The sequence below is a fragment of the Mauremys reevesii genome, linkage group 3 (genome assembly GCF_016161935.1).
Source record: "Mauremys reevesii isolate NIE-2019 linkage group 3, ASM1616193v1, whole genome shotgun sequence".
Taxonomy (NCBI): domain Eukaryota; kingdom Metazoa; phylum Chordata; order Testudines; family Geoemydidae; genus Mauremys; species Mauremys reevesii.
In genome coordinates, this window is record NC_052625.1 from 7,159,440 (window position 1) to 7,173,998 (window position 14,559).

At 49.1% G+C, this 14,559-nt stretch overlaps 1 protein-coding gene across 1 annotated transcript; it reads left to right on the forward strand.

Moving 5' to 3' along the window:
- The first annotated feature begins 256 nt into the window (after window positions 1–256).
- Window positions 257–11,333, forward strand: LOC120400442 (oxidized low-density lipoprotein receptor 1-like). The gene is made up of 8 exons (XM_039529002.1): window positions 257–312; window positions 653–780; window positions 2,224–2,316; window positions 5,456–5,563; window positions 7,591–7,689; window positions 8,453–8,595; window positions 9,867–10,009; window positions 11,192–11,333. The coding sequence occupies exons 1-8, from the start codon at window positions 257–259 to the stop codon at window positions 11,331–11,333; spliced, it is 912 nt and encodes a 303-aa protein (XP_039384936.1).
- The last annotated feature ends 3,226 nt before the right edge of the window (window positions 11,334–14,559 follow it).

Sequence of the window (14,559 nt, forward strand, 5' to 3'; positions counted from 1 at the left end):
GAAATCATCTCCTTTCAGGCAGCTAGCCTCCAGGGAAGGACACACATGTGCTACACACCAGTTCTGGTCAACCACCGCAAAGGGATACAAAGGGCAGAGGGAGCTCTTTCTGCCTTCTTTCTCCCTGCAGCTGTGCACTGGTTGGCCAGAATCTCACCCTAAAGCTCTTCAGTTCTTAGTAAGAAAAAGTGTCCTCACTTTTGGATGCACCCAGCCAGTCGGCTGCCTTGATTTCTCACTTTGAAATGCAAGAGGCATGTTAGTTCCTGCAGAGCCCAGCTGCTCCGTGCTAATGGAACTGCCCTGGGTAGAATGATAGCAGGGCAGCACTCAGGGATGTCCTCACGCCAGCCCATCTCATCAATAAATTCTCCTGGAACTTGTCATTCAGACCACAACAGGCTCCTGTTATACGGGTGACCTGTCTTAGCTATTCACACCTTGCAGTCCCTAACACAGATGGAGCTTCCTCACCCACCATCGGAAAAACAAGTGTCTTCGCAGCACCTTTGTATTTTCCACAGCTGATATCCTATTTACTGGGAATGTCTCTCCATTGGGCCCTGTGTTTTTCCCTCCTCTCCACCATCGCAGAGTTATTCCTGGTATAATATTGCTGGCAGCTCCTGCGAAAAATTAACGGTGAATTTCTGTCTAAAATTTCTGTCTCTATAATCTCAGCAGCAACACGTGAGGAATCGGTAACGTGCCAGGAACCGAACCATCACACCTCAGCTAAGCAGCAGGGAAGCCAAAGACCCCAAGGTGGGGGAGACAAAGGTACCGTATGGAACAACAGCATCATCACAGCAAAACAGAGCTAAACTTGTCTTGATTGCTGCTCAGAATTTAGCCTTTCTACTCTTCACCACCACCAATGCAACCCATATCCAACACTCTTCTTCTTAAATCCTACTAAATACCTCCTATTAAATCCACCTGCCACATATTAAAACCCCATGAGACTTTCTACCTGTAGTAACTGACTAGCACAATACTGTATTGTACCTTTTAACGACTCATGTACTCCTGACCATTCTATTACTTTACTGCCAATAATCCAACATCTACATGTAATCCATAGCTCCGGACACTATATCAAGCACCTTAAAGTTGGAATTTCTCTCTCAAGATAGCCAATGGCTGTCGTATCTCAGCTGTAGCCATGTGGGTGCAGCATTTGAGTTACACAAGTAAAACATTATCACCACTAGAGGGGAAATCTTGAACAGAAGCACAGATCATCACTGTCTGCTGCTTATTCAGTACTGCCAACCCCAAGCATTTAAAAACCACGAGTTGGGACTAAAAATCATCAGATGTAAAAATATGACATTTTGTTTTCTTTTGTTTCTTCTGGCATTGGGGTGTTTAGGGGCAGGAGTTCAGTCTGGTCTCCACAACCAATGAGTACAAGAATCTTACCTTTTTTTTTTTTACAATGAAATTTGAGATTCTCAGGTAACATGATTCCAGCAGCTGGGGCTTTACAAACATTTTGCAAAACTCATGATCAAATGGAGAGAGTTGGCACCACTAGAAATAACATCTCTGTTGCGGGGTGGGGGAATACAGTCTGACTTTCCTGATCCCTATTCACTAAAAATCAAATGATTTCACAGACATCATCTGGCTGAAATCTCATTGACTGGCCATTTCTCTCCCCTGTGCTCTGTCTGCTGTTTCTCTTTTTTCCCCAGCTCAGGCTTATTTCTGATTTTCTGGTGTAACTTTGCTGACAATATATTGGTTTGGGAACCTGTATCAACTTTAATTGTGGCAAGGTCTAGATACCTAGAGTCTCCGTTCTTCATTTCCAGAGACACTTCCTTCTCTTTATTCCCAGGCCTCTCAGGTACAGTAAGCCTCTGCTACAGGAGCCTCTTCAGTGATCGGCTAATCTACTGCTGCCTTTGCACCCTGAGTCTCTATGACTGCACGCACATTACTTGCTTTGCAACTCACACACTTTTTCAAAGGTAGGGCCCGTAGCTATTTGTGGTACCGGAAGGCCAGAATTATCTTCTTAGCTTACTGTTCATTGGCTCTGCTACTCAGTTTCTTTTTTTAAATCAAAAGCTCTCTTTCTAGGAGATTTTTTTTAAGACAACTACATTCCTCCCTCCCCCTTCCTTTTCTGATTAGGTACTTTATTTTTGATGTTCATTTTGCAGCTTTGCAGATGTCAATAATTATGATGTATTATTTGTATTTCTTTATTAGATCCTCTGCCTTCTCAATGGTTGCTCACTACAGTTATCCTTGGGATTCTCTGCCTGCTTTTGTCGATAGCAACAGGAGTTTTGGTTTTCAAGGGTAAGTACAGGAAAAAGGAGTCATTGTGAATCTGACCTGAGTTCTTATAATGTTTTGAAGGGGAAGACAGCATTGTCTAGTGGCTATAGCAGAGACTAATACCATATCATTTGCTGTATATTATTCAGCCACTAGTTATCTCTGTATGCAGTTCAAGGCAGAGTATGCACCCTGGTAAACAAGAGAGACAAGACTGGAACTCAAGCTGGGTAGAAGTCTGTCTATAATTGCAGGGGTTCTCTTTAACAAGTGCCTTCCTGTTTAAGACAAACAGTGATTCTGTGTACCACTGAAGAGACTAGGAATTAGGACTCCTGGGTGGAGCAGGCCTTTGCACCATACATAGCCTCTCCATGCCTTGGGGGAACTAGTGATGTGAGAGAAAATCTTGGCTTTCGTTTTTTAAAAAAATGCACTTTTGAAGGGGAAGAACCTTGAAATAAAACTGAACGGATGACACTAGGGTGGGAAGGAGCAGGGCTCCACTCCTGCAGCAGGTGGGAGCCCAGAGAGTCTCCCCACATGCCATGCCAAGGGCAATTTCAGCGTTCACTGAGTCAGTTCAGTTAGGGGAGTGTAAGCGAGAGGATAGTTAGAATCATCTCAGTAGCCCACCCCAAACCCCGGGGCAGTTCCTGGGCACAGTCTCACTGGACAGGAGGCACTTTCATTTTGTTAGACCCACCACAACATACTAAAACTGCTCCAGGGTTCTAGTCACAGCTTGGCCTCTGACCTGGGACAAGTCACGTTACTTCTCTGTGCCTTTGTTCTACCCTGTTGCGGGGCGTTCTACTCGCCGCTGGGGCTCCTTCTTGTGTCCATCTGGGGGCTAGCTCATCGCCAGTTTCCTCACCCCGTGGTCTCGCTCTCTGTCTCTGGAGTCAGGTTATTCCCTCCCCATCGCTCAAGGTGTTTCTTGCCTTGGCTAGCTCACTGTAGTCCTGCCCTTCCACGGTATCAAAGTCCTACTGGGCAAAGTGCCTCTGGCAGTCTTCTGCTCCACTGCCCAGTCTGACCCACTGCCCCAGAGACTGGTAGGGGAACCCAGGCCCACCATACTCCAGGGTCCAGCACAGAGACCCTCTAGCCAGCAGCCTCAGTCTGCTCACTCCCAGACCCCATGGCTGTTTCCCCAGGCTGCTTCCCACTTCTCTTCCTATCGTCTGGCTCACTCCGAGTTACCAGTGGAGCTTCCTCTGCTTCCTATGGCTATCTCGCCACTCTCGGGTTCTTGTCATAATCAGTCTGTAGCCAAGGCAGGGCCTCAGGGCTTACTCCCCCTTGTCTGTTGCCAACTCCCCTCCTCTCTAGGGAGTGACTGCCGAGCTCCTCCCTGCCACCCTCTCTTACCACCAACCTCCTCTCTTCCTCCCTGCCCCAGCTCCTCTCCCCAGCTGGGCTTCACCAGCCATTAGGCCTCATCAGCCCTGGCTCTCCTCCAGGTGTAGCCTCTCACCGGGTTAATTGGCACCCCCACGCCATAGAAAAAAGGCTATAACAACCCATGCAGACACCACTGGGGTGTTGAGGCAGTCACCTGTGATAAATTGGCTAACACTCCGTGCAGTGGACATAGTCCCCTGTAGGCCTGACTGGGTTTGTTTTAAGGTACTGCAGCGTCTGCGTTTGTACACATACAGATTTTGGGCCAGATCCTTTGCTGGAGGAAATTGACACAGTCACTGAACTACATTGATTTACACCAGCTGAGAATCTGGCTTGCAGTCCCAATGCCTGTGTTGTTTAAAAAAACAGAACATTTTTTCATGTAAGTAACAACGCTGTTCAATGTTGCAAAATGTGCATACAGTGGCATAGGCATAGTAGCAGGTTCTAAAAAAGGGAGCAAACAAAAAAGCCCCCCCTGCTCTCCTCCTCTGCCATGCCCCCCCTCTTCCTCCGCCGCCGCGCGCCCACCGCCTCGGGGGGTCCACTCACTGGCTGGCCTCCCTCACACTGCGCTGCTCCGCCCACCCCCCCTCGAGGGGGTGAGGTGATACCCCCACATGCCCCGGGTCGGGCCGAACCGCAGTGGGGTCCGTGTCCCGTTAAGAGCAGGGCTGGGTTGAGCCGAGCTGGCGGGGGGTGGCTCCGCTCCCCGCTGCAGGCTGATGCTGGAGCCTGGGCTGAGAGCCAGGCTCGTCTCCTGCACCAGCTCTGGGCGGGGCTTTGCTGCGGCTCCCCCAGTCCCCTTGGGCTGGGTGGCCCCATGGTAGGGGCAGGTTGCATGAGGCGGGCAGGACCCGGTGGGACCGAGCTGAACAGGCCCGGAAGGGCGGTGTGGGGGCTGCTGGAGGGGGAAGCTGGGGAAGGCGTGGCATGGCCTCAACCCCCTGGGGCTGCCTGCCCCGCAGAGGAGGCAGAGGGGTGCAAGCCGCAGCAGGACCCCAGGCCCCTGGGGGAGGGGATGTGGGGCCATCCCAGGGAGGCAGGAGCAGCCCCGGGGGTGCTGGGCGCATGCAGGGCAGAGCCCCGGGAGAGCCCCAGCCCCGCGGTGGGCACTGCTGCAGAGGAGGAGCCCGCGCCCCGCGGCGGGCGAGGGGAGCTGGGCCGCCTGCACCCACCTATCGCAGCCGCTCCATGCTGCTCCCGGTACCAGCCCCACTGCTTTCCACTTCCTGTGCCCGGTGCCACCCCGCCCCACCGCAGGGACCAGCCCCTGCCCGCCCCCTGCCTGCAGGAGTTTAGCGCCCACCGGCAGGCCAAGCTTCAGAGCAGAGCGGGCGCCATGGTAACCCCTAACTAAGGCACGCTGCTTTTGGAAAGTGTGCTGAGGGGAAGTGGCTGCTTCCCCTGCACCCCACTAGCTACGCTCCTTTCTACAGTAGAAGTTCTCAAAATAATTGTAGAACAGCCCCACCCAGGTGTGGAGAGCTGCTGCAGAAGGTCCCCAGTTAGAAGACCTGAGCTGTGGGACAGATACCCACAATGCACTGATAATACAATGGTTGGGTGCCATGCTGCGCATGGATGTTCTGAACAGATCTAGGCTAATCAGGGTGGGTTTTATGGGCCCATTGCACTGTACTATGTTTCAGCCGAGGCTTTTGTATCACCATGATTCAGAGAATGACTGCTCTGTAAATTCTGCCCTAGCCTTGGTAAGTGACACTGTTGTGTTGTTCTGACGTTTAAGTCACTCAGTGTGACGGCCAGCAGAAAAATCTCACCCAGCAGCCGAAGGTTTGCCAGAGCCAACCCACAAACCACCAAGGGACTCCGCAGGAGCTGCCAAGCAACAGAGGTAAATGGAGGAGGAGGAGCCACCGGCCAGATCCAGATCTGTACAGGAGATTCCTTCTGTCCCAAAGTGCTTGGGCTTAGGATGGGAGTTCCCCTGTAGGTGCTTGCAGGAGATCTCACTGGCCAGCCGTGGGGTGGGGTGGGGTTGGAGAACCCTCTCGACTTTGCTTCTCAGCCCAAACAGCTCAGCTTTTCCCGTCCCTTGGAGAGGCAGGAACGTAGTCAGTGATACACTCCCCTCCCGTGGCCTGACGCAGCCCAGCTGTAGGCCGTACACTGAGGCCAAAGAATGTGAGTCATTTCCCATATCCAGCTCCATGGCTGGCTCCTCCCATCTCCCCTTAGCTACTGGGAGGCTGCTGAGTTGGGTCAATGTGTTTTCCCAGGCTGTCTCCTCTCCCCTCCCTGCTGCACCCCTTTCCTGATGTTTTGCTCATACCTGTGCTCGCAATGATCCCTAACTAGACACTGTGTGTCACCTACCAGACCATTCTCTGCCTTGTCCTATTGCATTGCAAATACCATATCCCATGCTCCAACAGTGTGGTTGAAGCCATTATAGCCTGCTTGATTACTGGAGGGAGCCCCACCAACCATTCTCTGAGGAAAACTACTTGTTCCACTTACTACCCTTTCTGCTTCGTCTAAATCCATCCAAGACATTAAATCTGTCACCTGTTTCTCCTCAGTTCCAGCCAGAGAGCAGAACAACAACAGTCTAGTACAATAAGCCATAACAGATTCCCCTTCCTCCCGATACATCAACAAAGCCAATCTCCTTAATTCAGAGAGAGTCAGAAAATATCAGGCTACCTTCCGGATCGCACCGTCTCTGTTATCTTTCCTTAGCTCTGCCTCAATTTCAGCCAACAATATTGTTCCTTCCACAGAGCCAGCACATGCTATTATCAATTCTCTTAAATCTCTAAGGTCTAAGTGTTTTCCAACCATGTATCCCAACAGCCAAGACAAACACGTTTTGTTAGTCAAAGAACCCAATTGTTTAGCCAGTGTCTGTTTTAAGTTTCAGTCACTATGTTGGCCTTACACAGGATCCTGATTAGCAAACAAGGCTGATATATCTAGAGGGAGACGGCTTTTCTTCTCTTAGGTCCTTGGTCTGTTAAATGTCCCCCGAAGCAGGGTCTGGCTCACCCCGAGGATTTCTGTCTCACTGTCTCAAACCTCTTTAGATATGAATTAGGGAACTAACTTAACTAATTTACTTTGTTTAGCAATTATACCTTTTGTTCTGCAAGGAGTCACATGTCCCAGAGCTATGCCTTGTGGGCGCTCATTACTGGTACACGCTAATTAATGTTTTGGAAGGAGGAGCTGCAGAACAGACCCAGACCAAAGCTCAACCAACATTTACCCTCTCATCAATCAGTCACTTAAGCTCTCAGCATGATGTCACCCAGAAAGGGCAATCAATTAGCCAACTCTCCCTGCAATGGACATAGCCCTCTGTAGGCCTGACTGGTTTTGTTTTAAGGTACTGCAGCGTCTATATTTGTATACAAACGGGTTTCGGGCCAGATCCTTTGCTGGAGTAAATTGACACAGTCACTGAACTACATTGATTTACACCAGCTGAGAATCTGGCTTGCAGCCTGTGTTGTTTAAAAAATACAGAACATTTTCATGCAAGTACCAACGCTGTTCAATATTGCAAAAAGTGTCCTACTGTGTACATCAAAAAAGCGACTTTCTACAGTAGACGTTCTCAAAAGAATTGTAGAACAGCCCCACCCAGGTGTGGAGAGCTGCTGCAGAAGGTTCCCAGTTAGAAGATCTGAGCTGTGGGACAGATACCCACAATGCACTGGTAATATGATGGTTGGTTGCCATACTGTGCATGGATGTTCTGAAAAGATCTAGGCTAATCAGGGTGGGTTTTATGGACCCATTGCACTGTACTATGTTTCAGCTGAGGCTTTCATATCACCATGATTCAAAGAACAACTGCTCTGTAAATTCTGCCCTAGCCTTGGTAAGTGACACTGGTGTGTTGTTCTGACATTTAAGACACTCAGTGGCGTGGCCAGCAGGAAATCCTCACCCAGCAGGTGGAAAATCTCACCCAACAGCTGCAGTTGTGTAAAAGCCAAACCACAAACCACCAAGGTAAATGGAAGAGGAGCCACTGTCCCCACCGGCCAGACCCAGATCCGTACAGGAGATTCCTTGTGTCCCAAAGTGCTTGGGATTAGGATGGGAGTTCCCCTGTAGGTGCTTCAGTGAGATCTCCTGCGCTAGCTGTGGGGTGGAGATGGAGGACCCTCCCGACCTCGCTTCTCATCCCAAACAGCTCAGCTTTTCCCCTGTCCCTTGAGAGAGGAAGGAACGTAGTCAGTGAATAAACTCCCCTCCCGTGGCCCGACGCAGCCCAGCTGAGGGCTGTACACTCAGGCTGAAGCTTGTGGGTCATTTCTCACATCCAGCTCCACAGTTGGCTCCTCCCTTCTCCCCTTAGCAACTGGGATTCAGCTGAGTTGGGCCAATGTGCTCCTTCTGGTGCCCCTCTCCCTGCTCGTGACAAGCTCCCATCTCTCCAACCTGACTGGGGCTCAGGAGGGCAGTCAGGCCTCTACCAAGATGGTGGGGGTTGGTTCTCCAGTCACCCCATCATGCTGCTGGGGAAGCCAGTCCCTTCAGGCAGCCTGCTCTTCCCCGCCTGGCAGCTGCAGCTCCTGGAGGGAAAGGGCCCAGCCCCATGGGATGATGGGATTGCCGGACTGTATGGTACATGACAACAGTAGCCATGGGGGCCGAGGTCTAAGGCTGGAGTACAATCCCAGGGATTGACAGCAATGTCCCCAGCACACCTCATCACACCAGAGTGAGGCAGGATCCTGGTGAACTGATCAGCAGTGTTTGTTCGTTCAAGGGGACAAATGTCCAGTACGGTGGATACAGTCCAGTGACAGCTCGTACCTCTTTGCTGCTGCAGACAGAACATGGGACCAGTGTCAGTCCTACTGCTCATCTCAATCTGCCCGGCTGCTTAAAACTGAGAGCAAGGAAGAGAAGGTGAATCTGAGTTTCTTTTAAAATATTGGGGCAAAACTTGTGTTAATCAATAGCGACTCCACTGCTGAATGTGTGGGATGGACCGTGCCCGACACGCAATCCATCCCCATGCTACATGCAGGGTGCTGTGACTCTGCAGCAGTGCCCTGCATGGCGTAAAGGGGTCAGTCATCCTCAGACACACCTTGATGTTAAGTGTCAGGGAGATTCCCCCAAACAAGCAGAGTCTGAAGATAACAGGATCAGTTCTTGTAAATAGATTGAGAGAGCCCTGTGGGTAATGCTGTATTGTGACCATAAAAATGGCCAGAAAATTTCTCTTTCTGCCAAACAACACTGTTTGTGGTGAATAAATCCAAACCACCAATGGCAATAACCACACCATCCTCCAGCTCCTCATTTCGCCCACCCGCCATTTTAGGAGCTCTGCTTGGGGTCGGGTTTCGTTGCTGGTTGGAGAAGGGGGCACCCATGGTTGCAATGTCTGTCCTAAATCACTTCCCCAAGGCTGCAGGGGAACCATGTGGCAGAACTAAGAATGGAAACCTGGCTTGCAATATTCAAAGCCCAGCAGAGAATTCAGCCACCCAGCTGCCACTGAAATGAATGGAATTGGGTGACTCAGTCATCTGGTGGGTTTTGAAAACTCCCCCCATGAAGTGTCATGAATCTCGAAGGAACTGGCACCTCTAAATGAAACTGAATGAAGCTAAAGTCCTTCACAGTCCCCTGTATTCAACCCCATTCAGGTACTGAGCAGATATCAATGAAAGTTTCAATTAACCATTTTGTACACTCTCAGCAGTTAAACCAGTGAAAGGGATTTAGCTAAATCTAAGGGGACTGGGAATATTTGAGAAAAGTTAGAACATTTATAACTCAAAGAACTGAGCTGAAGTTCTTTCAAGCAGGTTTCTCCTGACTGGTACATTTGGGGAAAATGTCGGGTGTGTTTTCGCACCCTTCCATAATCCAAAATAGCTACATCATTTTTACTGTAACTTGGCTATAAAAATTCAGCTTTGGCCTGACACTCAGTCTGGACAATTTCAGCCCAAAAGGATTTAGTTTGAGAAAGTTATTGGTCACTGAAACAGCCAGTTACTGTAATGGAAGTGGGAACTCAGCCTGAGCTGTAGTGATACCTCTAAGACCACCTATGGTGATACAGTGTGTTGGGAGTTCCTGATCTTCTACCCTGTCCAGCCACTTCCACTAATACCCACATGATGGAATTTGAGGTCTTAACACATTATTTTATTCTTCTGCAGAATTTCATACAACAAGAATCATTTCTTTATTTTGATCTGCGTCAAGGCTTTACATATTATTTCTCTTTCTGGATTGGATTATCGTATGATTCCAGCTCCAGGAAGTGGGTCTGGGTGGACAGCACAGATCTCTCCTCTGGCCTGTAAGTCTGTGTCGCTAGCATATCCTTGAATATGGACCAAAGCGCGGCACTAAGTCCTGTGTTTGATTCTCCACTGTGAGCCTCCGACAGCCTGCGTTACGCGGGTTCATTCAAGTGGAGACACAGAGAAGAAGAGATACTAACCCACAGCACTGGCCTCAACTGGGGTTCAGGCCCCTGGGAACTTCCTGTTCTCCCCAGCTCCCACAGTGCCGTTCTCTGAGCAATTCTAACTCCTTTGTGATGCCTTTTATCCTGAAACACCCCAAAGTGCCCTCAATTTGCGAGCCTGATAGTAGGTGGTGCTGGGCCTCTAGTGACACAAATTAAAGCCCTGAAGGCCAAGAAGGCTGTGGAGGAGAAAGACATTTGCTCCTTCCCCCTGCCATGGGCTGCAGCCAGACACACTGGTCCAATGTGGGCTTGTTGGCTGGGGATGGCAAAGGAGGAGGAGGAGCTGGTTACCCAGCACCCACTGGGTGACAAACAGCTGAACTCGCTGGTGTCAGTCCCGGGTAACGCAACCCTGCAATGTTTCTATACAGGCCACATGTTGCAGCAAAAATGAGTTATTGTAAAAAAAAAAATGTATTGATGTATTGGGAGTCCTATTTGTATCCCTCTACCGAGAGAGCCTGGTGACTTCGTTACGCCATGAGTCGAACACTACAGGGTTCAGGCAGAACTGTAAAAAACTCCTAAGTGTATTAAAATAACTTTCCTCTACCTACACAGCCAAGTCAGCTGTTTGACACTGCTCCAGGGTTTTCAGTGTTAGATCAAGTCCCAGTGAGTTGGGTTAGCAGATGGAGGGCAGGTGATTTGATCTAAGGTGTATGAAAAATTTCAGACCCATGTGACATATGAATTGATCACACGGACACCACTCCACTTCTGTGACTGAACGTGGCGGTGTGTGTGTATTTCACTCTCCCACCACCAAACTGGAGCCATCTCTGGCCACGATATACCACAATGGGAGGGAGAGTAAAGAACACATGAGGGCCATGAGGTCTTAGTGATCCTGTGCTCACAGAGTTTCCTCAGACACATTGGGTAGCGCATTGGTTCAGCATCGTCTACTGTCCCCAGGACAAACACAGAGTCCGGGCACTTTGACCTGAGGCAGGGAGCTCAGGGATTATTAAGATGAAGTGTAAATGGTGTTTTTTTCCACTGCAGACTTGAAATCTCAGTAGCCAGTAACCAGCATTATCCGCACAGAGCTTGTGTCTATATCCAAGGTGGGAATTTCAAACCTGGAGACTGCGGAGAAACTCGATTCTGCCTGTGCGAGAAGATGAAGGATTTGACAAGACCTTGAACTCCTTCATCTGGAACAGGCCTGGACAGTCTGCTAAACCAAACAGAGATTGAAAAATCTCATTGCCTTGCTTGGTAATTTCCTCTATCTGCTCTTTTATGTTGAACGTGTGAGAGTGGACTACAATCTCCTTCCCCTACAGCGTAACTTCTTCTGCCGGCGCCTGTAGTTGTTGGATAAATCTGCACACCTCACCTCACCTAATGTTATTTTCTTGGCTGTATGGGCTGTATTGATGCAATGTTGGGAACCACTAGGGTAAACTGTAACTCTCCAGAGCCTATGGCATGTACAGACGTGTGTGTGTGTTACACAATCATAGACATGAGCGATGGAAAAGACATATGGACTCCCCTAGTGCAGCTCCCTGCCAATCGCCTCCTACTGTATATATTGTAGTGTCTGATCCTGTCTGATTTCCAGAGTTTCAAGGGCTACTATGGCCCTAGGCAGATTCCACATCATAGATCTGAAACACGAGTTGAATAATTGCTATTCAAATAAATTCAACACCAAACATCCCTGAGTCCTCCACCATGAGCAATTGTTGAAAATGTTTCAGAAGTGTGTGTGTGTGTGTGTGTGCGCGCGCGCGTGTGTGTGTAGTTGATCAGGATGAGGGTGGGGAGTCAATACTCTGAAGAGATCAATTAATGTAACCTATTTGGGGCATATATTTTTAAAATGCGTGTTGCTGGTTATATATCATGGATCTGCACTTTCCAGAGATGACACCTGGCCTTTGTGGTACCTGGCATTCCCTAGGATGCTGGGTAATTGCCTGTCCACAATTACCATAATCCCTGGAGTTGGGGCAAATAAAAATATCCTCATTATGCAATTCCTTCATCAGTAGGGGTGAATTGCTGCTGAGTGCTGGATGGGACATATTGGGGTGAAGATCCCTGGATGTGCTGATGAAGAACCTTGGTCCAAGTCAGATGCTGTTTCTCCTCTCAGTTTCCACCCTTCATTTTGAAACTGCATTGCCTGCAGTCTCGGATTTTTGAGGCCCGGATTTTTGAGGCCCGGATTTTTAAAGGTATTCAGGCATTGCTATGCTCACTTCTGAAAATGAGACATAGGCTCCTAAATCCATTAGGCCTTGCAAGGCCGAGCATGGCACAGAAGGCAACAAAGCAAATGTTAAGAATGCAGGGACAAAATGTTCCCCAATTTCCTTTCAGCCCAGGCAGAGCAGGCAGTGTGTTGGGAGTCCCATTCCTGGTGGAGTCCCCCCTAAGGGAAAGAAGAGGGCCTGACAGCACAAAGACAATGCTCTAGAGCAGGGATTTCTGAAATACGGGTGTCTAAAAGTAGGCACCTCAATAACAGTGGCCTGGTTTACATGGGTGCTGAGCACCAAAACTTGCACGGACTGCAGGGGGAGCAGCTGGTGCTGAGACCTTCTACAAACCAGGCCACCGGTTAGGTCTGGAATTTTCAAAGGGGCCTTAAGAACTAAGACACCCCAATCCCATTGAAAGTCAGGGGAATTTAGCATCTAACTCCCCTAGGCACCATTGAACATCGCAGACTAGATCCTACAATATGGCTTGAAGGGCTTGATCCAAAGGCCACTGAGGTCGATGGCAGTCATTCCACTGACTTCAGTGAGGTTTGGAGCAGGCCCCAGGAGCCTGTCTTTAGCCACCCTGCTTTGCAACTGTTGGCCTGTTTTTTTCCAACAAGCCTTGTTGACAGCTGACAAGCGCTTGCAGAGGCTCCGCTGGTCTGTGAATTTATCCCCCCAGGCCTCCTCCTCGGCGTTGCTTTCTTTAGATCATCAAGGTAAATGTCGTGTGTAGAAGTTTCACATCTCAAATTAGCACCGAGAGAGCTCTTCCTGTGCGGTTTCTGCTGGAACAGTAACAAGCAAATCATCCTTCCTCTCTCTGCTGGGCCTCTGAGGTCCAGACAGTCCGACTGGAAGACACACATTGCTAGAGCCTGATTCTGACCTCACTTACACCAGGGTAAATCAGGAGTAAGCCAAGGGAGTTACTCCCGTGTAAAGCAGATGTGGGAGGAGGATCAGAGCCTTGCTCCGCCCCCTGCCACGCCCATCGGGATTCATAAACTGCAGAAAGGCTGATACTCCACTCAGAGCTCTATTCCAGAACACCGGCCTCGACTCACAGACTCTCGGACACATGCTCAGGTATCCCTCCCAGGTGCTGTCATGGATTGTAGTTTGATAATGGGTGTTTGCTGCAGGTGGGACTTACCTATTGTATTTCAGGAGGGGGAGGCATAGCTCAGTGGTTTTTGCATTTGCCTACTAAACCCAGGGTTGTGAGTCCAATCCTTGAGGGGGCCATTTAGGGATCTGGGGCAAAAATCTGTCTGGGGTTTAGTCCTGCTTTGAGCAGGGGGTTGGACTAGATGACCTCCTGAGGTCCCTTCCAACCCTGATATTCTGTGCTATTCAGAAAATATTTCTGATTAATGACCTCACTATACATACAAAGTGATGGGGTCTAATTTAGTTGTTACCACTCAAGAAAGAGCTCTTAGTGTCATCGTAGACAGTTCTCTGAAACCATCTGCTTAGTGTGCAGCAGCAGTCAAAAAATGTTAGGAACCAATAGGAAAGGGATCGATAACATGGCAGATGTTATAATAGATATCTATATAAATCCATAGTGCGCCCACTGCTTGAATACTGCATGCAGTTCTGGTTGCCCCATCTCGAAAAAGGCATATTAGAATAGGAAAAGGTGCAGAAAAGGGCAACAAAGATGATCATGGGTATGAAACAGCTTTCATCTGAGGAAAAACTGAGAAGACTGTGGGACTGTTCAGAGAAGAGATGACTATGGGGGGATATGCTGGAGATCTATAAAATCATGAATGATGTGGGGAAAGTGACTAAGGAAGTGTTATTTACTATTTCACGTAACACAAGACCCAAAGGTCACCCGATGAAATTAATGGGCAGCAGGTTTAAAGCAAACAGGAGGAAGTATTTCTTCACACAACACACAGTCATCCTGTGGAACCTGTTGCCAGGAATGTTGTGAAGGCCAAAAGAATAACTGGGTTCAAAGAAGTATTAGAGAAGTTCATGAAGGATATGTCCATCAGTGGCTATTAGCCAAGATGGTCAGGGTTGCCTCCCTATCTCTGGGTGTCCCTAAACCTCTGAGTGCCAGAAGCTGGGGCTGGACAGCAGGGATGTCAATAATTGCCCTGTTATGTTCATTTCCTCTGAAGCATCTGGCAC

Bases quoted from the DNA above. Each gene is read 5' to 3' on its own strand.
- LOC120400442 (XM_039529002.1), top strand. From the start codon at position 257: ATGTTAGTTCCTGCAGAGCCCAGCTGCTCCGTGCTAATGGAACTGCCC. The intron at 8,596-9,866 runs GTGAATCTGAGT...ATTCTTCTGCAG, and splicing joins CTGAGAGCAAGGAAGAGAAG to AATTTCATACAACAAGAATC. The intron at 10,010-11,191 runs GTAAGTCTGTGT...TTTCCACTGCAG, and splicing joins ACAGATCTCTCCTCTGGCCT to ACTTGAAATCTCAGTAGCCA.